General features: G+C 45.8%; 1 protein-coding gene across 1 annotated transcript; it reads right to left on the bottom strand.

The window, feature by feature from the left end:
* Positions 1-2: 2 nt before the first annotated feature.
* ATXN1 (ataxin 1) lies at positions 3-23423 on the bottom strand. The gene is made up of 2 exons (XM_006888694.1): positions 21528-23423; positions 3-533 (listed from the first exon to the last, which is right to left on the bottom strand). Exons 1-2 carry the CDS (start codon positions 23421-23423, stop codon positions 3-5), a joined length of 2427 nt encoding a protein of 808 aa, XP_006888756.1.
* Between the last annotated feature and the right edge of the window lie 381 nt (positions 23424-23804).

Below are 23804 nucleotides of genomic sequence, written 5' to 3'. Positions count from 1 at the left end.
CTTTACTTGCCTACATTGGAGCGGCCTTCAATGGAAATCTTAACCTCCTGAGGGATTAGAGAAGGTTTAGGAAGAGTCCAGGGTGGCTCCTCATCTGACTTCTCCAGTTTGCGGGTCTCCGGGGCCGACCACCTCCTCTTCCTCGTGGCCGCGGGCTTGCCAGGTTCGATTTTGGTGACCAAGGGTGTTGGAGGCAATCCGATTTTTTCGGGAAACTTCAGTTCTCCGTTTTCAGCGAGCATCTGGGCACTTCCCTGGCTGATGCCATTCTCCTGCTCGGTGTAGCGGTGTCGGGCGCCTGGGAGGCTGTCGGCCTTGGGGTGCTTCAGCAGAACGCTGGCGGGGTCCACAGACTGGCCCTTTTTCACGGAGCCATTCTTCAGGTTCTTGAGGGTCAGTGAGATGCAGACGTCCCCAACGGAGAGTTTGGAACATGGTAAGTCGAAGAGCTGGCTGGTTCTCTCGGGACAGCAAGATGACCAGCCTTGTCCAAACACAAAAAAAGGGTACTCGACCAACACTTCAACGCTGACCTGCAGACACAGTGGGAGAGGAGACAAGGAGAGGGAGAGAGAAGGACGCGAGTGAATACATTTTATTCTCTTATTATAAGCATTTTTATGGGAAGTGTCCAGGGTGCCTACACTTGATGTATAGAGACACTGGGCAGCAGCCAGTGACAATGTCCATTCCGTCTTCAGAAGGAAATTTCCCTGCCTCTTAGCTCTACAGCTGGTCTCTGTTCAGCCAAGTCAGTCAACCTGCAAGAAGACACACATCCACCTGCACACTCTGAGTGAGGTTCTGTTAGTGACACACATGCTAGGATCCACTCGGCCTTGTGCTCCTAGCTCTCACTGGGTGAATGTGACAAGTACACATGACAGAGCCTAAGTGGGGTCTGAGTCAGGATGATCGTAAGCCCCCAAGGCAGGCATTCTTCAGTTTAGTACGGTATCACGGTTTATCGCTTCAGCCCCTGTGTACCTGGCACATGGTTGGGGACTGATAAGAACCTATGGAGTAAATTAATGTCTGTCTAGGAGTTTGGCTCAGTGGCAAGAAGGTGTGTTGACAATCTGAAGGTACATGGTTTGACTCTACCAACTGCTCTGTGGGAGAAAGATGGGCAGTCTCCTCCTGTGTGATATGCTGCCTCTGAAGACCTTCTGGAGGGTCAGCTATGAGCCTGTTCTGACTTGATCTATACAGTAGCATTTAGCAATTGAGGGAAGGTTTCATCAGCTACCACCAGCCACCTTTTTCTCTTTGTTATCCTGCAGTGCACTGCAAGCTGTGTAGCTGGCATTTCAAACATCAGCATGTTTGTTTACTCACAGTGGAGAGGTTTCAGCAGAGATTTTAGAGTAAGACAGCCTAGGAAGAAAGGCCTGGAGTTTGACTTCTAGAAATGAGCCAGTGAAACACCCTATGGATCATAACAGAATATTATCCAGTGTTGTGCTGGAATAGGAATCCCCAAGAAGAGGAGGTATTCAGAACCCATAGTGACTCCAATAGTGGACTCGAGCTAGCAGTGACGGTGACCATGGTGTTGCATTGAGCGTTCTGTTCTGTTCCATTCCGTATACTCGTTCTAGGCTCACTAGCTTGGTGGCAACTCACAACAATCAGCAAGGGAGCAGTAACCACGGAGTACTTTCCTGGGACCCTGAAGGAAGGGTAGGGTTTGGAGAGGGCTGCAGAATAGACAGGACCCCTGGTGGCAAACAGTATAATGTCTTGGGATGCTAAGTGAAAGGTCAACAGTTCAAATCCACCAGTGCTCCACTGGAGGAAGACGGTAAGTCTCCTCCCATAACGATGCACAGCCTTGGAAACCTGATGGAGAGTCACTATGAGCCTGAGCCAACCTGATGGCAGCAGGCTTGTTAGGCTAGATGCCAGTGAGGTGACAGTAAATGGATGCATACAGGTCAAGTCTTGGGAATCTAGAGCCCAACCTCAAGTTCCTAAATCACTCTCAGTATTTGTTTAATTGACAAATAAGAGAAATAAATGAAGTCCAATATCCATTAATTCATTGCCATTTTCTATATACCATAATATTCCATGCACTGTAGCTAGGAAGGAAGTTGAAAAAAATAGAGCCTTGGAGTTGACAATTGAGAGTGGGAAGACCAGGCATGTGAACAGGTAATTATCCATCAACATGGCAAGCAAAGCTGTAGAGCTTTGCATGGTATGACATTGTCCGAGGACAGAAGACAAGCATTTTGACCAGACTGAGGAGACAATGAGTAAAAAGAGTCCTTGGATGAGAAAATACCTGTGCTGCGAATTAAAAAGCAGTGGAGGTATAGTTTATGGGAGAGATCTTCCCAGAACTCAGCATGGATGAGTGAAGCTTGCAGGCAGTATGTGCAGGGAACTACCGACTGTCCAGGGAAAGTTCCTGCCACTCAGGACAAAAATGCTAGGATTGTTTGCTTATTCCTGCCTCCTGGTGGGAGTCAGAGGCAACATGACATTTGCAATTCTAGAAGTACTCTTCCTTAATACGTCAGTCATCTGTCCCTTTCACCGCTCTGCATGCTCTGACTCTTGGAGCCAGATTCCTTGTAGGCAGAGGGGATGATATCTCTAATGGACAGGCTCTTGGTATGGGAATCATACTACACATGCTCTTCAGAACAGCCAACTTCTCATGGGGAGTTCTGGTGGCCTTGTGGTAAGGAGCTGTGCTGCCAACACAAAAGTCCATGGTTCAAAACCACCAGATGCTCTGCAGGAGAAAGGTGATTTACTGCCTTCCAAAAACCACGGATGGGTCAGCTATGCATCAGTTCTGAGTAGATGGCACATGGCAATAACAAAAGCATGCTCACAGATAAATCAGTCTGACACTTAAGCTTTTCACATGCTACCTAAAGCCAGAAGAATTATTGAGAAGAAACCTCTTCAGGGTCTTTGTAACAGGATATATGATGGGTTATCTACAAAGCTATGATAGAAACTTCTGTTGAGTTGCTTCCTGTTCATAATGACCATATGGGAGAACTGCCCCTTAGGGGTTCTGAGGCTGTAGATCTTTACAGGAGCTGGGTGTCTCATCTTTTTTTTCCAAGGAGTGGCTGATGAGTTTGAACTACTGACCCAATGTTTAATCTCAGTGTTTACCCTCCATTATCAACTCACTGCTGTCATATTGATTAAATGTCATGTGGACTATGGAATACTATACACTGCATTGAAAAACAAGGAACTCATGAAATATTATTCAAAATGGGTGACCCTGGATGGAGGACATTATGCTGAGTGAAATATCTCAGTCACAAAAGGAAAAATACTGCATAGTGGCACTGTTGTAAAACGGAACTGACACAGGGGTTGGGTGAAGACTGAGAAAGATGGGATAAATTATGTAAACTGCATTGAAACAGATGAGAGAGAGAACTTGTTAAAAGGTATATATATGATTAAGCATTATTGTTATGACATGAGTCCAGAACAAAGGCTGCATAGTGGAGTGGACTGGGGAGGGAGGGAATGTATAACAATGAAATACTTTTTCTTTTACTTTTCAAAGAGAAGAACAAACTGGAGTGGAAACTGGGAGGGGTGGGTAGGGAGAAAAGTGCAACAACGAATGAATGGAAATCCAAAATCTCTGTAAATTTTCATTAAAATGAGTAATAATAATAATACAAATAAGAAAAAAAGTCATGTAGACTCTCTCTCAGATTTTCAAGGTTGTAAATCCTTACCAGAGGAGCTGGCCCTTCTTACTTATATACTGAAGTGGCTGGCAGATTAGAACAGCCAGTCTTACGAGTTAGCAGCCTGACATATCCAAAGCTTCCCTCATCTCAAAACTTCAAAGATGGGTCTTGGAATGAAATCCTGTGGTGTGGTTTACTGCTAAAACAGTCTAAAAATTCATGAAAGAAATGCGAGGGAAAGAAAGATTATTTTAGATGTGCACTAAAAAGAGCTGATGTTAATGGGATCTATTTTAACCTGCCTAGGTTTGGGTGCTCCTCCTCCAGTACTTCAAAGGCCTGCCTTTGACCTATGAGCCTTGCTCCTAAATCCTGGCTTCACCTCGGCCCAGAGTTGTCAGCCATCTGGGTTGCAAAGATGCCATCATCACATGTCCTCACCTAGGTAGGCATGATCCTAAGACTGACGAAGTACACAAACTTTTGGGGTAAGCAGAATGAAAAGAATTTCTCCCTTTATTTGGTCCAAGTTAAAATCTTGTTGTCCATATCTCAACTAAGTACACAAATGTATTCACAGCAAATCCATTTTTATATCATAGTTAGATTTGTCATGTGGCTTCTGGGAGCCATACACTGGCTTAGATGGGCCCTATGTATAACGAAGAAAGTGTCTGCTCAAGTGCCATCATCACAACCTCTGCTTTGCCTGGGCTCTCTGCTGTAGCCACCATGTCAATCCATCTTGCGGAGGGTCTCCCTCTGTATTCTGACCTTCTACTCTGATTTCCTTCTCCAAGGACTGATCCCTTCTGTTTTATCACACAGACATAAAAAGCCTTAACCTTACCGTTAGTGTTCTTCCTACTGTTAGTCAGTTCTTAAAAGCTGTGACAAGTCATTATTAGTAAAGGAAGAAATCACATGGAGGGATTTTTCCAGTGAGGGTATACATGGTCAGATCTGTCTGCTTGAAATTATTAAAGGAGTTTTCTCAGCCTCAAAAATGTCAATGTTAATAGAACCTGTTTTGAACTTGCAAGAGACAGTTTGATTTTGTTATTTTTAAACTAGAACAATGAGGCTTTAATGAACTCCTTGAATGTGACCACCAAGTGGGTATTCCACACAGTACTGAGATAATTGATCCTGAAATACTATCAATCACCTGTTCATTATGACACTTTGACAGGTCATGCCATATTAAGAGAAACAAACCAAAACTCAAACTCACTGCTGCTGATTCCAGCTCATGGTGATACCTCGTCTGATCCGAGACCAGCCAGCTTCTTTCCACAGAGAGGGTTGTGTGTTCGAACTGCCAACCTTTGGGCTAGCAGGTCAACCATTTACTATTCAACACCTAGTTCTTGCCTTCAATGAGGAGACAAAATTTAGATGCAAAACATGGGGCTTCAGCAAATGATAGGGTACTCTGAGTCATGTGATCTGAAGAACACCACCTTGATGTGTATTAGCAACTCAGTATGTACAAAACAGTCCTTCTGATTTGCACCCATTCTGTTATGTGTTCTACTTTCTTCCCTATATTAATGAATGATTTCCATGTTTTTCCAAAAGTTCATGTCAAAGAAATGAGAATCACACTTCTTTCTCTTACATCCTATACATCCAAATCACAAGTAAACCCAATTGGTTCTTTTTCAAACTTAGATCTAGAATCAAAGCAGCTTTCACTATCTCCACTACCACTGTCCTTGCCAAACCAGCATCTCACATAGAGAAAAGGCCACCTGTCTTGACAGTAATCTCCTAACTGGACCTTTTATGCAACAGACACTTGAGCTACATGCTGAGAAATAAAGCTGAAAATATAGGAAGGGATAAGACCTTATGGTGAATGGAAATAGGATATTCAGGAAGGAAGTGTGAAGAGTGCTGTCACACTGTGGGGCTTATAATTAATGCCATGAAACAAAGTGTGAACAAACTGTTGAATATAAAACCAATTTTCTCTGTACACTTTTACTGAAATCACAATCAAAAAGAAGAAAAAACCCAACCAAACAAAAAACACCCAAATCCCCAAACACTTGAACTTCAGCATATGAACAGTAGGTATTCCCTCCCTTTGGGATCCTTTTTGTCTAAAATATTGTTTGCTTTCATTCTCCTCTTCAATGAGATAGTACCTAAACACATTATTTGAAACAACACTCCTCCATCTCTAGCTTCTCAATGGTTTTGATGCTGCTGTAATCCTTCTAAAGCATTATCATCTATTCTTAAAACTTAATTGAATTATGTCGTTAGGTGCCACCACGTGAACTATGCCTCGCAGCGACTTCATGAGCAGGCTGACCCTCTGCCCTATCCTGTGCTATCCGCATGACCTCCACCACGCTCAAGCTTACTCTTGCAGTCACCAAGTCAATCTATGCCACTGGGGGTCAAAACAAGGGAAACAGTGACAATAAGCAACATCATGATGGAGAAAAGACTCAAGTTGTCAATGATTTCATTTTGGCTGGATTCACAATCAGAGCCCTTAGTACTAGCAGTTAAAAAATCCAATTGACATGTGGCACTTGGAAAATCTGCTGTCAAGGACTTCTCCAAGGTGATAAGGAGCAATGATGTCAGTTTAAAGACTAAGGTATACCTGTTTCAAGCCACAGTAATTTCAATTATTTATTATGCATTTGAAAATTGGACGATGCCTTAAGGATGACAGATGAAGAATCGATGCTGTTAAGTTGTGGGGTTGGAGAAGAGTAAGGAATATGCCAGGGGCTGCCAAAAGAACAGGCAGATATGTCTTGAGAAAGTGCAACCAGGAGAGCATGGCTAGACTTCATCTCACTTATTTTGGATGTGCTGCTAGGAAAGGCCAGTCCTTGGAAATGTGGAAGGTCAGCAAGAGAGAGGAAATCTACCAACAAGCTGATCCATTACAGCAATGGGTTCTTGTGTATCAGAGGTGATGTGGATGGCACAGCACAGGGCAAAGTGTAGATCTGTTGTTCATAGGGCACTATGAGTCACAGTTGACTTGAAGGCACCTAAAACCAACAACATTCAATATTGGTTCATAAAATGGATATTTATAGAAGATCCAGAAATTGGATACAAGGGCTGGGGCATTGTATGCTTTTTTTTATTCTCTCTTTGTTTTTCATCTGCTTGGTTGAAGGTCCATCAATTAGATTTTATTCACATTTGAATATTTTATGGATTAGATAGGAGGACTGGGATATTACCCGCTTTGTTCTAGCCTCAGAGTCTAAAATACTTGTAGATAAGTAATAGGTGCTTAGGAAAAATTTAAAACCTGATTAAAATATCTATTTATTACTGAGTAGTAAATAATGCCATGTTTCTGTTGTAGAGGTCTCTGAGTTTTGCAGTTAGCAGGCTTATCTACTAACCAAAAGGTCAGTGGTTCCAGTGCACCAAGAAGAAAAGTCTTGGTGATGTACTTCTGAAAAAACAGCCACTGAAAACTCTAGGGAGCACGATATGCTGAAACACATGATGTAACCATGAGGTGGAGTCCCCTTCAAGCCAACTGGTTATTTTTCCCTTGCCTATGAAAAGGCATTGCAAAGACAAAACTGAACACCAGAGGTCAGTGTCCAGCTCTTTCTGCCTTTCTCCGTTTCAGGAGCCACGACTGAACTAATCTGGGTTTATCATCCTACTCAAAGACAGGTGCAGTCCCTTCCCCAAGCCTCATCTCACACCACTCTTCCAAGTCAAATAGCGAAGTTTGTCAGGATTCACCGAATCATTAATTTTAGTTCTTTTCACTCTAGATCTGAGGTTCCTTTTTCTTCCTTCAGTTGTTTATCACTGAAGCATTTTATGATCTTTTTAGGGTTCAGAACAGTTTCCAGAGTGGACTCAGAAAATAATTTCAGTGAAAGCAAATTCATGAGGACCATACAGTATAAATCCAAAGTGTGTTACATAACTCCCAGCTGCTCCATGTAGCCCAGTTTTCATCCTATAAATAAAGCCTTTGCTGGGCTCCTGAAGCTGTTTGCAGGATAGGTCTGGATAGCCTGTGTCCTTCTGCCAGTTTGAGGAGCCTCTGTCTCGCATTCTGATGTCATGTAGCTGATCGCCTTGGGATGTAACATCTCTCATCTCCCTTCAGCTCCCACCTTTCTCCTCAGCTGCAGACACACCCACTTGCTTGGCTGCTTCAGCTATGAGAACAGCTGCTGCTTCCCACCCTCTCTTCTACGCCTCCAAGCGTCACCTGCAACCTCGACCAAGACATACAGACATCTCTGTCCTCTTTTCACACATACACTCAGTACCATCAAGCCGGAAGTGGCTCACAGCTGACTCTCCAGCAGGGTTTTGGGAGGCTGTAAGTCACACGGGAAGAGGCTGCTCATTTTTTTCCTTTGGAGCTGCTGGAAGATTCACACAACAAAAGAGGTACTGTCTTTGGGCCAGCAGTACACCACCATAGGAACTACAACCCCAGAGCTCTCTGTCTGACTTTTGTTGTTGTTGTTGATAATTATTCCACGTCACCTGGTGGTTGATGGTGAGAACCCACCCAGTTGCTCCTTGTGAGAAAGACCTGGTGATAACGTATGTAACAAGTTGGGCTGCTAACTGAAAGGGTCACGGTTTGAATCCACCAGCCACTCTGTGGGAGAAAGACTGCAACTTCCTTGCACAAAGAGTCAGAGCCTCAGAAACTAGATGGAGGGTTGATATGATTGGAATCCGACTCAATGGCAACAGATTTAAACCCTATGGGACCATTCTTCTCTGTCACATGGGGCCACCAGGAGTCAGAATCAATGTGTTGGCCCCTACCAGGAGTCAGAATCAACGTGTTGGCCCCTAATAGCATTTCATCTTACTAGCTTTTAAGATCATTTTAAGGCCTTCTTTTGTTGCTGTTGTTATGTGCTGTTCAGTTGCCTGTGACTCATAGTGACCCTAAATACAACAGCCCTATACCCTGCCTCTATCCTGTACCTAACTTATTCTCTCCGAGACACCTACCCCCATTATCCCAGTCACTAAATCGATCCATCTTATTAAGGATCTTTCTCTCTTGTGCTGACCCTCCACCCTCTCAAGCATGTCCCTCTCCAAGGGCTGGTCCCTCCTTGTAACATTTCCAAAATATGTCAGATGAAGCTTCAGAATCCTTGCCTCAAGGGAGCTCTGGTGGCCTAGTGGCAAGATGCTGCACTGCAATCCCAGAATCCTTGCCTCCAAGGAGCAGCCTGGTCTCACCCTCTCTAGGATGAACCTGTTTGTTCTCCTAGCAGTCCAGGGTATATTCAATCCTCTTCTCCAGTACCACAGCTCAAAGGCATCAATTCTCCTTCTATCATCCCTAGTCATTGTCAAGCTTTCTGATGCACAGCAAGTAATTGCAAAGACCATGGCCTGAATCAGGCACACCTTAGTCTACAGACTGACATCGTTGCTCTTCAATACTTTGGAGAGACCTCTGACAGCTGACTTTCCAAATGCAATTCATCTTTTAATTTCTTGGCTGCTGGTACCAAGAGAGTTGATTGTAGAGCCAAGCAAACTGAAGTTATTAACAATCTCAATCTCTTCATTGTCTATCATGATGCTGCCAATTGGCCCAGTGGTGTGAATCTTTGTTTTCTTGATGTTGAGCTTCAATCCATATTGAAGGCTGCAGTCCTTAACCTTTGGCAGCAAGCACTTTAGGTCCTCCTCAGCTTCAGCAAGCAGGGTTGTGTCATCTGTGTAACTAAGATTGTTGATGAGTCTTCCTCCAATCCTGATGCCACATTTCTCCCCATATAGTCCAGCCTCCTGGATAATCTGTTGCTAGTTCAGCGAAATTCCTCTAAATGTGTAGCGAATAACTACTAGATGTAAACATCGTATACACAGGCAAGTATATTTATGCTGTTTGATTGTATATTTCAGTCCTAGATTGGTGCTAAGTCTACACACACATATGTACATATCACCAAAATTAAGACATAAAGAAAAACAAAACGTCTGTTGTTTAAATATGTCTCCTTTTCTCTTCCCTTGTTTTTCTAAATATGAAGGGCATCTGTTTTACTAAGCATTTTTGCCTGACATGATCCCAAACACACAAATTCTGCCTGTAGATGGGAGCAAAGAGATATTTAAGAAGCAAGGCCTCACTACTTAGGTCTTGTTTTTGGTGCAATTATTAAATTAGGAATTCTCATTTCATCAACTTCACCTTAAACTCAAAGCAACACTATAAACTACAGAATGGAATCTTTCCCCGACCTGTCACCATCACCATGATCCCCACTGGGCTCAAAAACACCAGGGAAGTACAACACACCACATATTACCAAAAGGGATACAACATTTGCCCACGTGTAAAAGATCGGGAGGCAGGAAGGGATAAGAAAAGAGAGCAGATGGACCTGGGAAACAGAGAAGAAGTGGAGACTGCACTGGAGATTGCACTCAATGCCACACAACAAAATGTTATTAAGTGTTGAATGGAAAAAGAATTTGCTCTGAAAATGTTCCCTCAGACAATAAAAATGTTAAAAAAATAAAAGAGTGATGGACGAGGTGATAGAAATCACAGGGTTGCTCAATTTGAAGGGTGGAGCGAGGGATGGGTTAAGGAAATGAGAAAGATCTGGAGTGAAAAACAAAGTGTATGAACTTTGTAAGTAAACCAGTATAAAATAAAACATTTATATTAAAAAAGTAAATGAGTAATTTCTAAGTTTGTCTGCAAATGAAATTACTTTTATTTTTATACGTGGAGGAATCCAACCTGCTTTCCTGTGGGGCTGGCTGGTGGGGTTCCATTCTTGGGCGTGGTGATCGGGAGGCCAAGAGAGACCCATTTACTTCACTGTTGTAAAATCATTAATAAAAGCAGTCACAACACTTCAGTCGTGTGTAAGAGTATCTGCGAGTGCTCTATTTTAAACATTTAGCCATGTGGATGCTAAGCGTGACTCACTCCAGCGGAACCGCTTTAGGGTGTTCAGTAAACCCACATCTTGGCGCAGTGACACCTCTGAACACAGATCCCACATGACAAGCTGGGTTCCTTGTCGAAGCTCCACTCTTAGGACTCCACTGCAGGATGGCCCTATGAGGAAGGAGCTCATGGCTGGTGGATAGGTCTCAGCAAACCAAGGAAAACTGCCCAGCAAATGGAAAAATCCTTCAGACTCGCTGCTGTCAAGTCAGAAGCATCTCATAGCTGACCTTCCCCTGGGCTTTCAAAGCTGTGAATCTCACAGGAGGAGAGCACTCATCTTTCTCCCAAAGAGCCTCTAATGGATTAGAACCCCCAGATAGCTCTGGCCTTCAGGTTAGCTGTGCCACCTGACAGAAGAGGTCACAGCTACTACCACCTGGCAGCTCCCTAGCAGATCAACAAGGCCTTCTTAGGGTCTGGGGAAGGGGGAAAGAAAATGTGTAACAATGAAAAAATAATTAAAAAATTAAATAGTTAAAAAATGTGGTTTTTTACTTTTTTTAAAAAAAAATTATTCTTTTTTGTGTGATTTTACTGTCAAATAGGGTAAAACTGGTCCAGGAGGAGATTGCCCCTCCTTCTCCAGCACAGATCTGGTGGATTTGAATCACATTCCTCTGGGATTGCAGTGCAGCTTCTTGCCTCTGGGTCACCAGAGCTCCTTATGAAGGGCATTCTTGAACCTCTTCTGCCTGCCTGTCTCAGGGTGATCGAATGACTGGCTCATGCCTTATGAAACAACATATTCATCCATGACAGCAAGAAAGCAAGCTACTGCACCATAAAAAGACATGGAGAAACCTTAAATACAAATTGCCAAGTGAGAGCAAAGGGGCACTGATGGCCTGGTGGTAAGGTGCTGCACTGCCAACCCAGAGGCAAGCAGTTTGAATCTACCAGCTGCTCTTCAGCAGAAAGGTGGGCAGTCTCCACCTGTGTGTTTCATGGCCTCTGAAAACCCACCGGGGGATCAGCTTAGTTCCTATTCAAAGACATTCTCCTTCAAGAAGAAGTGAAAGAAATCATTCTGAAAAGACTACTTATTGGATAATGTGTACATTTTGGAATGGAAAAAACTATCCAGTGGAAACATTGATGGTTCCCAGGGGCTCAGGGGAAGATGAGTTGGAAGGAAGGGCACCTGGCATTGTCAGGGCAGTGAATCTGCTCTGTATGATCCTGCAGTAGTGCACATTCCACATTTGTCAAAACCCGTAGAACTGAATAACACACAGAGTGAGCCTCAGTGGAAATTATGAATTTAGTTCATTATATGTAAGATTCGGAATATACCATGGAATACTGACCATATAATGGACCAAAAGAACATCAAATCTATCTTGGAAGAAGAACAACCAGAAAGCTCCTTAGAAATGAAAAGAGTGAGACTTTGTCTCACATAGTCTAGGCACGTTATAAGGAGGGGCAAAAAAAAAAGGAGGGGCCGTTCCCTGTTCACAATCAATATTCTTGGCACCAGCAGTCAGGAAATCAAAAGACGAATTGCACTGGGGAGGTCTGCTGTCAGAGACCTCGTTAAAGTGTTACAGAGCAATGATGTCAGTCTAGTGATTAAGGTGTGTCTGATTCAGGCCATGGTCTTTGCAATTACTTGATATGTGATGCTGGAGGAGTCTTGAACATAGCATAGACCATCAGAACAAACAGGGCTGTCTTGGAGAGCATGAAACCAAGTTTCTCCTTGGAGCCTAGGATTTTGCAGCTCCATCCCACATACTTTGGGCACATGGTCAGGAAGGGACCAGTCCTTGGGAACATCATGCTTGGAAGGGTGGAGGGGCAGCACAGGAGAGGAAGACCCTGGATGAGAAGGATTGATATGGTAACCGGGGCAATGGGATTAAGTGTGTTGGAGTTAGTGAGACTGGTGCAGGATAGGGCAGGGTTCAGAGCTACTGTACATAAGGTCGCTATGAGTTACAGGTGACTTGATGGCAAATAACATCAACAATACAAGATAATAACAGGGCAAATGATGTTTGGAGGAAGAGCCTAGCTGAAAACTCTTATTTTTCTATGCTATTTTTTTCCAGTAAACCCCTATGAAAAAGAAAATTCATTAATTTTTTTAAAAAAAGCGATAAACAACCACAATAGGAGAGAATTTACTTCACCAATAAATGTTGGTAAGGCAGGATACTTAGTTCTGGTGGACTAGTGGCAAGAAGCTGTGCTTCAATCCTAAAGGCATGCGGTTCAAGTCTACCAGCTGCACCAAGGGAGAAGGGTGGGCAATCTCCTCCCTAGAGATTAACTGCTTCTGAAAACTCTCCAGAGGATCAGCTATGGGCAGATTGTGACAATAACTGAGAGAGATTGCTCCATAAATACTGTCACCTTCTGATCTGAGCTTCACTACAAGTAAAAGATAACATTTTATATCTTGAAGGTGTAGGGGCACACGCACACACACACACACACACACACACACACACACACACACACACAGAGAGACACACACAGGGCTTGTGACTATTTCTCCTCCATTGGATCCTTTCGAGAATTGGGATGATGAAAGGATTATCCCCAACCACTTGGCCACAGGCCCTAGTATTGGGCTTTGCATGCAGGGCAGTTACCAACTATTTTTCTGATACATTAGGATTCATTTCAACCAAGCTCCAATGTTAAATGTTGGCACATAGGTTTGCCTTGGCTTCTGACAAACTACCAGCTAGGGTGCTGCCTGCATGAGAGCTTTGGCTATTTTTAGGCACTAGCTCATCCATTAAACACATAATAGTGCCGCTCATAGTACACAACAGTCAAATTCAAAGAGTGGAAAGAAAGAAAAGGCACTTGTAGACATACAGCAAGAGCATCACTGGGACACACTGAAAGCAAATGTGTGAGCTCGCAAACACACACCAAGTATGTGTGCGCACAAACACCTCTCAGGACAGTGGGGAAAAGAAAATGACACTGAATATTAAGCAGCTGCCAAGTAAGGAAACTGTCACCTCAGGAAGGTCAGGGAAGCAAGAGTCAGACCTACATAACAGGGAGCAGCAATTAAGAAAGAACCAAAGAAGTGTCATCTCAAAGTAACTTACAATTTACTACAATGCTACAATGCCTTGGAGTGAATCTTGTGTACTCTTCCAGAGAGCTGAATGTGGGGAATGTGAGAGAGGCTGGAAGGGAGGCTGCTCAGCAGACAGACCATCTTTTGTGAGACTGAAGTCAAAGGCTGCTGGGGTACCCCCCCAGGCAGGGGCTCTCCCTTCGAGCATCCTTTCCCCAGAAGAGAAGCTCAGGAGCTTGTTTCTCCCCTCCACTCTCTCACAGGGGACAGGATGGACCAGCAATATGTGCCTCTAGTCCAGCTCCTGGCCACTCACAGAAGTGCAAACTGTGTATGCTTACACAGCTTAAACGAACTCATTGAGCCTTCCTACAGTGGCACAGCTGTGGTGGCATGGTCTGTAGGGAGTTGCCCTACTAATCCCAAGGCCTTATCTCTTTGGCAGTTCAAATCTACCAGCAACTCTGCAGGAGAAAGAGGGCCAGTCTCTTTCAGTGTGATTACAGCACAGAATTAATATCCTGTGGTTCTACATTACGTGGTTTACAGCACAAAATGTACATCCAACTTGATGGCAATAAGAGAGAGTATTACATGTTGGGCTGCTAACTGAAACGCTGTCCCTATCTGGTAGTTCAAATCCACCATGTTCCTTGTGAGAAAGATGGACAGTCTCTTCCCAGGAAGATGTACAGCCTTGGAAACCCAACCGAGGGGTGGACATGAGTTTGAATTGATTTGATGGTAGTGGATGAGTTTGGCTTTTGATTTTATGTTTTGGGACTATTAGCAGAAGGGTGAAATATATCCATCATGTTTGGAAAAGGAGAGGGTTAGAGAACAAGACAACCCTCAAGGAGAAGGACTTACAAAGAAGCTGTCAAAACACAACATAACACACTCCACCACCTTAAAGGGTGACCATTGCCTCACTCTGTAGGGAGTTGCTAACGCAAAGCAGTATCTCTCTGGTGGTTCAAAGTCACTGGCTGCTCTGAGGGAGAAAGAAGAGTAATCGCCTCCTAAGCTACTTATGGTCTCAGAAAAATAGATCCGCTTTGAATCAGTTCTTATGCAATGAAAACGAGTGAATGAATGACTGTCCTATTATGGAGGTCACTTTTTTATTAACCTTGGATCCTAAAAAACTTTAACTTAGTATTGCCTTTCTCTGAACTGTATATAAATGAAATCCTGCATGTGTATTTGTGTATTGCTTCTTCATTTCAACATTATGTTTGGGAGATTTAGTCTTCTTGCATGCAACTCATTTGTCCATTTTCATTGCTGTATATAAATCCAGTGCTTGGCTATCCCACAGTATTTATCCAAGCTATGCCCAGTGGACATTTGGGCTGTGTCCTGTTTGGAGTTATTACAAATAACCCCGCAGTGAATGCTCTATCACATACTCCTTGAGTATAAGCATTTGTAAGAGCAAGTACACGGATTGGTTCATAGGGTATGCAGACCTTAAACTTTACCAAAATAAACAAGTTAGACAGTGGCTGTGAGGATGGCAATATTCTTTCCTGTTGTTCACTGGGAGGCTCCCAGCCAACAAACTAATGCCCAACATCATCAATGACAGAAAGGTGTTCCTTGGCCATCCATAGGAATAAGTCACATGGATATGCTGTTGTTGTTGAGTACGAGTAGGAACCAACCCATTACTTACTCTCCAGTGGGTTTGCAGAAGCAACAAATTGCAGGGGAGGAGACTGCCCATCCTTTTCCTGTGGAGTAGTTGGTGGATTCAAACCACATAGCTTTGCCGGTTTCTTACCACTAAGTTACCAGAGCCCTCATGTGGCTATTCTCAGGGTAAAAATGGCTATTTTGCTCGTCAGAAGGATCTAGTCTTCTTCTTAGTCATGGGCGATGGAGTTCCTGAGTGGTAGAAAACTGCCAATAAACCTAGATCCTAACTGAAAGGTTGGAAATGCAAAGTTACCTAGACATGCCTAGCAAGAAAGGTCTGGTGATCCACTTCCCCCAAAATTCAGCCACTGAAAAGAAAATTCTACTCTGACAGAGAGAGTCACCATGAGCTGAAGTCAACTTGATGGCACTGGGTCTCCTTCTCTTCATGCTCTCTCGGGAGCATGCGACTTTATTTTTCTGAAATGGTTTCTTTTACGGCTATGATCATTAAAGTTAAAGCAGGAAGGGAAATGAACAGTGCTGATGGCCTAATGGTTGGTATGTGGTGTCAAGGTGGAAACGAGCTGACCCTCAAGTGGGTTTTTAGAGGTTGTGAATTGCACAGGAGGAGACTGCCCCTCTTCCTCTTGAGGAGAAGCTGGTGGATTTGAAGAGTGTGTTTTCAGGTTGGGAGTGTAACTCCTTATCCTCTAGGCCAGCAGCGCTCTCCTAAGGGCCTACTGAGTGCCATATACTGTGCCGGCTCCTTTGAGAACACTGCTTTCATTTCTTACAACCACCCTGTAAGGAGGGCAGGATCTGATGCCTTCATTCCCATCACGTGAGCCAGGCACTGAAGATTTAGCAAGGGTCAGTGTCTTAGAGAAGCTCATAGGCTCAGTAGATGGTGGGGGCTTGATATGGACGAGGAACTTCGTGGTTCCAGATCCTGCATTTTCCAGCAGCCAACCTGCTTCCCATTCAAGGACACAAGGAGATAGCACATCCTCTGATTCAAATGCCCTGGAGCTCCCAAGCCAATGCCACTACCATCTGTGACCTGTCCTAGATTTATGACTCAAACTTGGCATATACTACTAATTGTTGTTTATTCAACTGTGTTAGGGTCTTTCATGACTTTGATCTTTCAAAAGTAGAGTGCAGGCCTTGCTTCCAAGGTATCTCTGCATTAATTTGAACCTCCAACCTTTCAGCTGGCAGCTGAGTGTGCTAACTGCATACACCACTCACAGAGTCTTGGCAAATATGCTGTTGTTATGTACCATCAAGTTAGAACTGACCCTCCAGCAGGTTTTCAGGGACTCTAAATCGCACAGGAGGAGACTGACCATCCTTTTCCTGCAGAGCTGCTGGTGGATTCAAACCACCTGCCTTTGGGTTTGCAACACAACTCCTTACCACTAAGCTACCAGAAATATGAGGCAAGCTATATTTGAGTGGGAGTTCCTTCCATAAGAAGCAACTGTGCTGCCTCTTGTGACTCCCACTGGAGTTTCTGAGGTTGGGAGGATTTAGCTGAATGGGACTGTGTCAGGGTCTCTCCACCAGGGGCCGAATATGCTGTGTCGTAAATCAGAGAAGACTGAGGGAACAGAGTCCAGAGACTCTGTGAGGGGAGTATAGCCAGTGACAGCAGACCACACTCAATGCAGAAGCTGTGAGCTGAGACACAGACAATTTTCATGTGGAAACACTGTGTTGGGTCTGAGGAAACCACAGGAACAGGATGAACCTGTGAAAGCGTTCCTCTCCCTTACTGCTACATCGGGTGCTTCAGCTGGAGGCAGCATGTCAGGGCATCTTCCCACAGAAATCATTAGGAATTCAGCTCCTTAGATGCCAACCATCAAAATGACAAGAGCACACCAACCCTCAGTTGTCTACTGGCTGGCTGGCTTTAGTTCCTGTTAGATCTGTGTGCCGATTAGCATGAGGTCAGGTCTGTTTCCTTTCTCTTCTCTCTTGGGTTCTGGATGAGCTGGTAATATTCACAAGGAAAATTACCAGGAAGGTAGGAAAGTGAAGGGGTGAAACAGATGAGTTGGGTGGGGAGGTAATCCTGCATAAGGAATAATTTGACTGTTTGGTAGGTGAGAAAAGCTGAAACGCAAAGCAGCAAAAGGATGCATCTCACAGGTGGTCTCGGTCAGTCACAGTGCGAGAGCAGAGGCCAGCCTCCTGGTTCGGGTCTGCTTCTCGTTGCCACACCTCCCTGCCTTCCTGGTAATGCCAATGAGAGGTTTTATGAGGGCAGTCAGCCCCGTCCTTTTCTTCTTAATAGGACTTACGCCTGGGGCCTTTAAGCCATCTGCTGTGTAAAACCCATCCTTTCTTCCACCACTTCCCTCATCAAATTTGTGATTTTGCTAATGAAGCTGAACCATTTTCACATTTCTCAGTTTTCCTGTGGGTGGACGTGTTGACGCTTTCTAACCAGCTGAGAAGAGGTAGGCTGTTATTTCAAGTCAGGAGAGACAGACAGGGAGGGACGCGCTCGGCCCTGAGAACCTACATGAACTCCAGAAATGGTATAAGTTCTCTCTCAGCCCTCCTCCTCTTCTCTCTGCTCCTGCACCAGTGACAGGAACAGTGTGGAGCGCTCTGGTGGGGATGATGTCAGCCGATTTCTGATAGGCTACCCAGAAAGGGATCCTTCATTGGCTGCTCAGGACCTTGCACTTTGTTTCTACCCTTGGAATCCAAGCCGCCCTTGAAGACCTGTCCCTCCCACATGTTGGCAGAAGTCCTTCACAGCATGCAGCCCCAGAGCACAGACTACCCTGGTAGGCCTGCGAACACGCTTGACAAATATTCTACCTTCTAATTTGCACCTCGGCTGACGGAAGAGATGAGTAGTCTGGCTGCGGGAAAGAGGCTGCCTCAGGAAAGCAATTTCTCTATCATTTAGCTGCTCATTTTTCCATGCATCAAGTAAGGACAGAAAACACTCTTCTTCTGAGCTGCCAGGCAGATCTGAGATCTGAGGGGATCTGTGAGGGTTGGTAGCTGAAGAGCAATCACCAGTTAAGAGTGATTCTCCTTTTTGTTTTTTTAGGAGTGATTTTCCTTTGCCTTCAGCTTTAAAGAGATACTGTTAAGTAACTTGTTGCATTTCAGATATCTAAAACTCAAACTTTCTATGCCTATCTCTTTTTATAAGACCATTTCAAATAAAAGTACCAAAATATTTAATAAGGAACGTCCAACATGAATATTGTGCTTCCTTAAAGAACTATCTGGAGGAGCTCTGGTGGCCTAGTGGTAAGAAGCTATGCTGCCAACCCAAAGGCACACAGTTCAAATCCACTAGCTGCTCTGTGGGAGAAAGATGGGCAATCTCCTCCTTTGTGATTTATTGTCTCTGAAAAGCTGCTGGAGGGTCAGCTATGGGTTGGTTGCAACTTAATGGTACTCAACAACAACAACAGTATGGGATCAAATTCACAGCATCAGCTTGCAAGCTTAGGGAGCTGGGCGTTGATGAGCAGGAATAACTCAGATGTGGAGGATCTGATGATATGATGATACAACTTAAGGCATGTACTATCTATGTAAAATCCACTAAGTTGGTGTATGTTCTGTGCATATTTTCAACAACCAAAAAAATGAATTGCCCTCAAGTTGGAACTGACTGATAGCTAACTCTCTAAGTGGATTTTCTAAGGCTGTAAATCACATGGGATGAGACTGTCCATCTTTTTCCCAAAGAGCTGCTGGTGGATTTGAACTGCCTGAGAGGCAAAGCCCCTGGGTTAGCAGCACAACTCCCTATGGACTCTGTTATCAGAGCTTTTTTTCTGTTGTTTGTGTTTGGTTGTTTTTTTTTTTAAGTATCAAGAAAATAGAATACAAACTCAGACTAAACAGTTTTCATTTACTTTTCATTCTTGCTTATTTTCCACACTCCACTGGAAGTCTGTTAAAAGCCAATGTTGCTACAGGCAACTCATTTTCGGTGTGGTAGTGTTGGTGAAGGAGTTCTGGTGGTGTGACCGGTGATGTGCTGGACTGTTAACTGACAGGCTGATGGAGGGTGGAGGGAAAGTGCAGGAAAGGAACACCTCCGATGAGATGGATTGCTACAGTAACTGAGGTAATGAAAGCAGGTACCTCAGAGTCAGTGAGACTGGCTCAGGACAGGGCAGGCTTCACAGCTACTGTACATAGGGTCACTATGAGTCACTGGGGACTCAATGGCACACAACAACAACATATATATAAATATATATACACATATATATTCTCTATATATCACATATATTAAAAATAGATAACATTTATATATAAAGGGGGAGAAAGAGAGAGACATACACACACGGACAGAGAGAGGGATAAGGCAGGCAGAGAGAGCATGTGCATGAGAGCTCAGGTTGGCCTAGTGGATTAGGAGTTGTGCTACCTACCCAAAGGTGTGTGGTTTGAATCCATCAGCTGCTCCATGGAAGAAAGATGGGCAATCTCCTCTTTGGATTTACTGCCTCTGAAGATCCACTAGAGGGTCTATTATGAGTTGATTTTGACTCAAAGGCACATAACAGCAACAAATACATACACTCACAACAACTCAAATCCTTAAGCTGCTTGTCTTCTCCCTGCATATTGTGTTATTTTCTTTGTTCCAAACATCAACCATAACTATTTTTCAACCCAAACAACCTAAAGGAGGCTCTGCTGTCACATCCAAGTGTTTCAAACTTCTCTACAGAATATCCTAGATGAATAGTGTTTTACAGCCAGGGGATTTTTGGTGTTTAGGGTCACACACTTTTTAATCCATGCAACCTGGGAAGCGAGATCAATGTTTCACAGAAATATTGCTAAGAGCCTTCACCTTGATTCCAACAATTAGTGACCTACATGGCAGGAGAGAACCTCCAGGTAGGGTTTACTCAGCTGGAATCTTCACAGGAGTAGAGGGCCAGATCTTTTCCCACTGGAGTTTCTGGGTAGGTTGGATCTGTTAAGTTCTGCTTAGCCGCTGAATGCTTAGTCATTGTGCCACCAGGACTCCCTTCATAAAAATGGTGGATGGGATACAATTACGTGATATAAGGGACTATGAAAAGGAGCTGGAAAAATCCCATGGAAACAGCCGGGGTTAATCATACTTGGGTAGTTTATGTTGTTACTGTTATGCATTGTTCAACTTGGAACAACTTACAGCTGACCCTGGAGGAGGTTTTCAGAGGCAATCAAGCACATGGGAGGAGACTGCTCACTTTTCTCTTGCACAGCAGTTGGTGGATTTGAATTGTGTGCCTTTGGGTTAGAAGTGTAACTCCTTACCACTAAACCACCAGCACTCCCTTGGGGAGTTTCTGAATGTTACAAATATTACCATCCTGATAACTAAGAGGCTGAAAGTTTGAGTCTGCTCAGAGGGGCCTTGGAAGTAAGGCCTGGATAAGAAGCCACTGAAAATCCTACGAAGCACAGTTCTACTCTGAGATGCATGGGGCTGCTGTGAGTTGGAAGTGATTTGAGGCTGGGCTAATTGCATTTTAAGATCCTAATACATTTGGGCTTCACCGATAATACTTGGGATTCCTGTTTAGCACAAGCCCAAGAAGTCAGCTGGGACAGCGCTGGCCTCTTGGATGTAGGAGGGGGATGTGGAAGTGTGAACAAAGAACATTATCAATGCATTCTGTCTTGTGCTGGAACAGGGCAGACTATTTTCTGGAAAGGCCTGGAGACGTTGTGGTTCCTCCTTTGAAGTGCAGAACATAAGGCTGGCTCTGAGGGAGGATTTTCTCAGCCATCCCAAGGACATAAACTAGCATGCTCCAGGTACACAGAATGGATTAGAGGCACTGAATGCCTTGGAGCAATGAGCTTAACTTCTCACAGAAAATGGTCAGGATGAATCAAAGATCTGAGTATAAAGTGAATCTTTAATATTCCCCACGGGTAGTACAAATGTACCTGGTTGCTAAATGAGAAGGCTGGAGGTTCAAGTTCACCCAAAGGCACTCTGGAAACTTTGCCACTGAAAACCTGATGGAATGCATTTTTACCCTGATATGCATGAGGCTGGCCTGAGCTGGAGTCAATCTGATGGTACCTGTTTAATTCTCTGCATTGCAGGTTAGAGTGACATGCTGGGAAATGATGGAGGCAGTGTAGTGGAGAGGCTGCCGACCTGCAGGTCCTGAGCCAACATTACCTGTGCTCGGTGTTCCCCGACAGCAAACTGTATCACTGCGACGCCCGGGCTGTGGCTGTCCTCGATCCGCTCCACCGTGCTGGAGTCAATCTTCAGCTCGTTGCTGATTTCGGCGCTCTGGATGAAGTCTTCCGTTTTCAAGTCCTCCACCTTCTTCAGTTCCCCATTGGCCAGTTGGATGATGGAGCCTTTCATGAAATAGGGGGGCAGTGTCGGGGGCGCAGCCGAGGGTGACGTCACTGACTGCACCACGGGCAGGTGGATCTGGGCCTGCACCATGGCTGGGTAGGCAGCTGGTGCAGCCAGGGCCTCGGGGCTGAAGTTCTCGCTCTTCGGAATGGCGGTGGTGACGAAGGTGTGAGGCACTGCAGCGAACTGGGGTGACGATGTGACGATGGCGGGGGCTGCCCCCGAAGCGTCCATGTCCGTGCTGCCCACAGGGATGAGCAGAGGCTGGGTGCCGGGGATCACCAGGTGCTGGGGCAGGCTGCTGGCGTAGGTGATTGCCTGCTGCTGGCCGCTCAGGTAGCCGATGACTGGGGGCTGGGTCCCTGCATAGAAGGCCGTGGCCGGCAGCCCCACGGGGAGTGGCTCGGAGGCGTTGTGCGATGTCTGAATGACCGTGTGGGGGGACAGTGTGGCGACAGCGGCCTTCACGCCATCAGGTCCCAGCGCTTGCTGCGGGGACAGTGCGTAAGACCTGTGGCCGGCCTTCCCTAAGTGCAGGCCGCTCTTGTCATTGAGGGCGGAAGGGGATGCCTCCCGGTGGGTGACCGGCTGCACCTCCAGGTCAGAGGCGGGCGCAGTGCTGTTGGGCAGGACCATCACAGAGGCCCGCACCCCAGCAGCATCTCGGGTGCTGTAGTCAGCAGGGCTGGGGTGGACCACCATGTGCCTGGATTCGTAGTGGTGGGCTGCTGCTTTGCTGCCTGCCTTCACCAGGCCCAGGTCTGCTGAGGAGGGGACCCCGTACCTCCGGCTCTTCTCCATCTCCCCATTGAGGATCTCCTTGGCCTGCAGGGCCTGCTGCAGCCGGCTGCTCTCGGCCTTCTTGGTGGACTCACGAGGAACAAAGTGGCTGCTGGAGTCCGAGTATTGCACGACCACCTGGGAGGAGGGCCCCAGCGTGAGCGTGTGTGGGATCATCGTTGGGTGGGGGTGCAGGTGGACAGGGAGGGCCGGCGGGGAGGCCGTGCGCCCCGAGCTCTGTGGGGAGCTGGAAATGTGGACGTACTGGTTTTGCTGGGTGGGTGGTGGGGACCCTGCGCTCATGAGCCCCGGAGTCCTGCTCAAGTGCTGCTGCTGGGGCTCAACCTTGTGTCCCGAGGCCTGGCTCAGGCTGCCCATGTTGGCCAGCAGTGTCGAATAGGCCTCCAGTTGGGAGCGCTGGGACGGAGTGGTGGCCATGGCAGCCGAGGCCACGGCACTGGTGGCGGGGTTGGCCGTCGGTGAGATCAGCTGTGAGGGGATGAAGCCGGCATAGGGCCCACTGTACTGGGAGGACCCGATGAACTGGAAAGTGTGGGGCAGGTGGGCATACTGCACAGGGGACACTGGGGTCCCCGACGGCGGGGGTGGATACACTGTGGGGAGCGTGGTGGTCACTGGGACTGACCGGGGGGCACTGGGCGGGGAGTAGTCCAGCCCCGTGGACAAGGATTTGTGTAAACCTATTCCCTGCTGTAAACCAAGCTCCACTGAGGTGCCCGCTGGTCCGTGCCTGCTGCCCACATGGCTCTGGCCCCCAGGATGGCTGGAGAGCCATGCCAGGCCCTCTGCCCTGTGGTTGTCGTTGGGCAGAGCCGGGGCCTTCTCCTCGGATGGTCGGCTGGGCGCGGGGATTTCTCGTTTCTTGGGAGGCAGGCATTCGTTGCTCCGTTCTTGGTTGGATTTCATTTTTCGCCGTCCCCCCTCCACGGTGACCGTTTCACTGTGTGGCTGGCTCTGGTTTTAGTCTGATAAACGGAAAGTCACATTTGATTTCTGAAGGGGATCCAGGCTCTTCATGAGGAATCATCTCCCCGTGGGTACACTCCACCAACAGCAGCTCTGGATTCTGGGGAAAGAAAGAGGGTGGTGACAAAGGGAAAAGGAGGGGAAGGGAGGGGGAGCAGGAGAGGGGATCAGAGTATCAGCAACAGACAGGTCTCTCATAGGGTGGAGTCAGTAAAATACTACTATTCTAAAACATCTTAGTCAAGATGAGGAGTAGGGCTCTTGGTACAACGTGATTCCCCAAATCATGAAAACTGATACAACAGGAACCAGGCTTGGAGC

The sequence above is a fragment of the Elephantulus edwardii genome, unplaced genomic scaffold (genome assembly GCF_000299155.1).
Source record: "Elephantulus edwardii isolate Elephantulus edwardi_28Jun2011 unplaced genomic scaffold, EleEdw1.0 scaffold00070, whole genome shotgun sequence".
Taxonomy (NCBI): domain Eukaryota; kingdom Metazoa; phylum Chordata; class Mammalia; order Macroscelidea; family Macroscelididae; genus Elephantulus; species Elephantulus edwardii.
The sequence above is the reverse complement of the archived record's forward strand: the minus strand, read 5'-3'. Positions and strand labels throughout refer to the sequence as shown.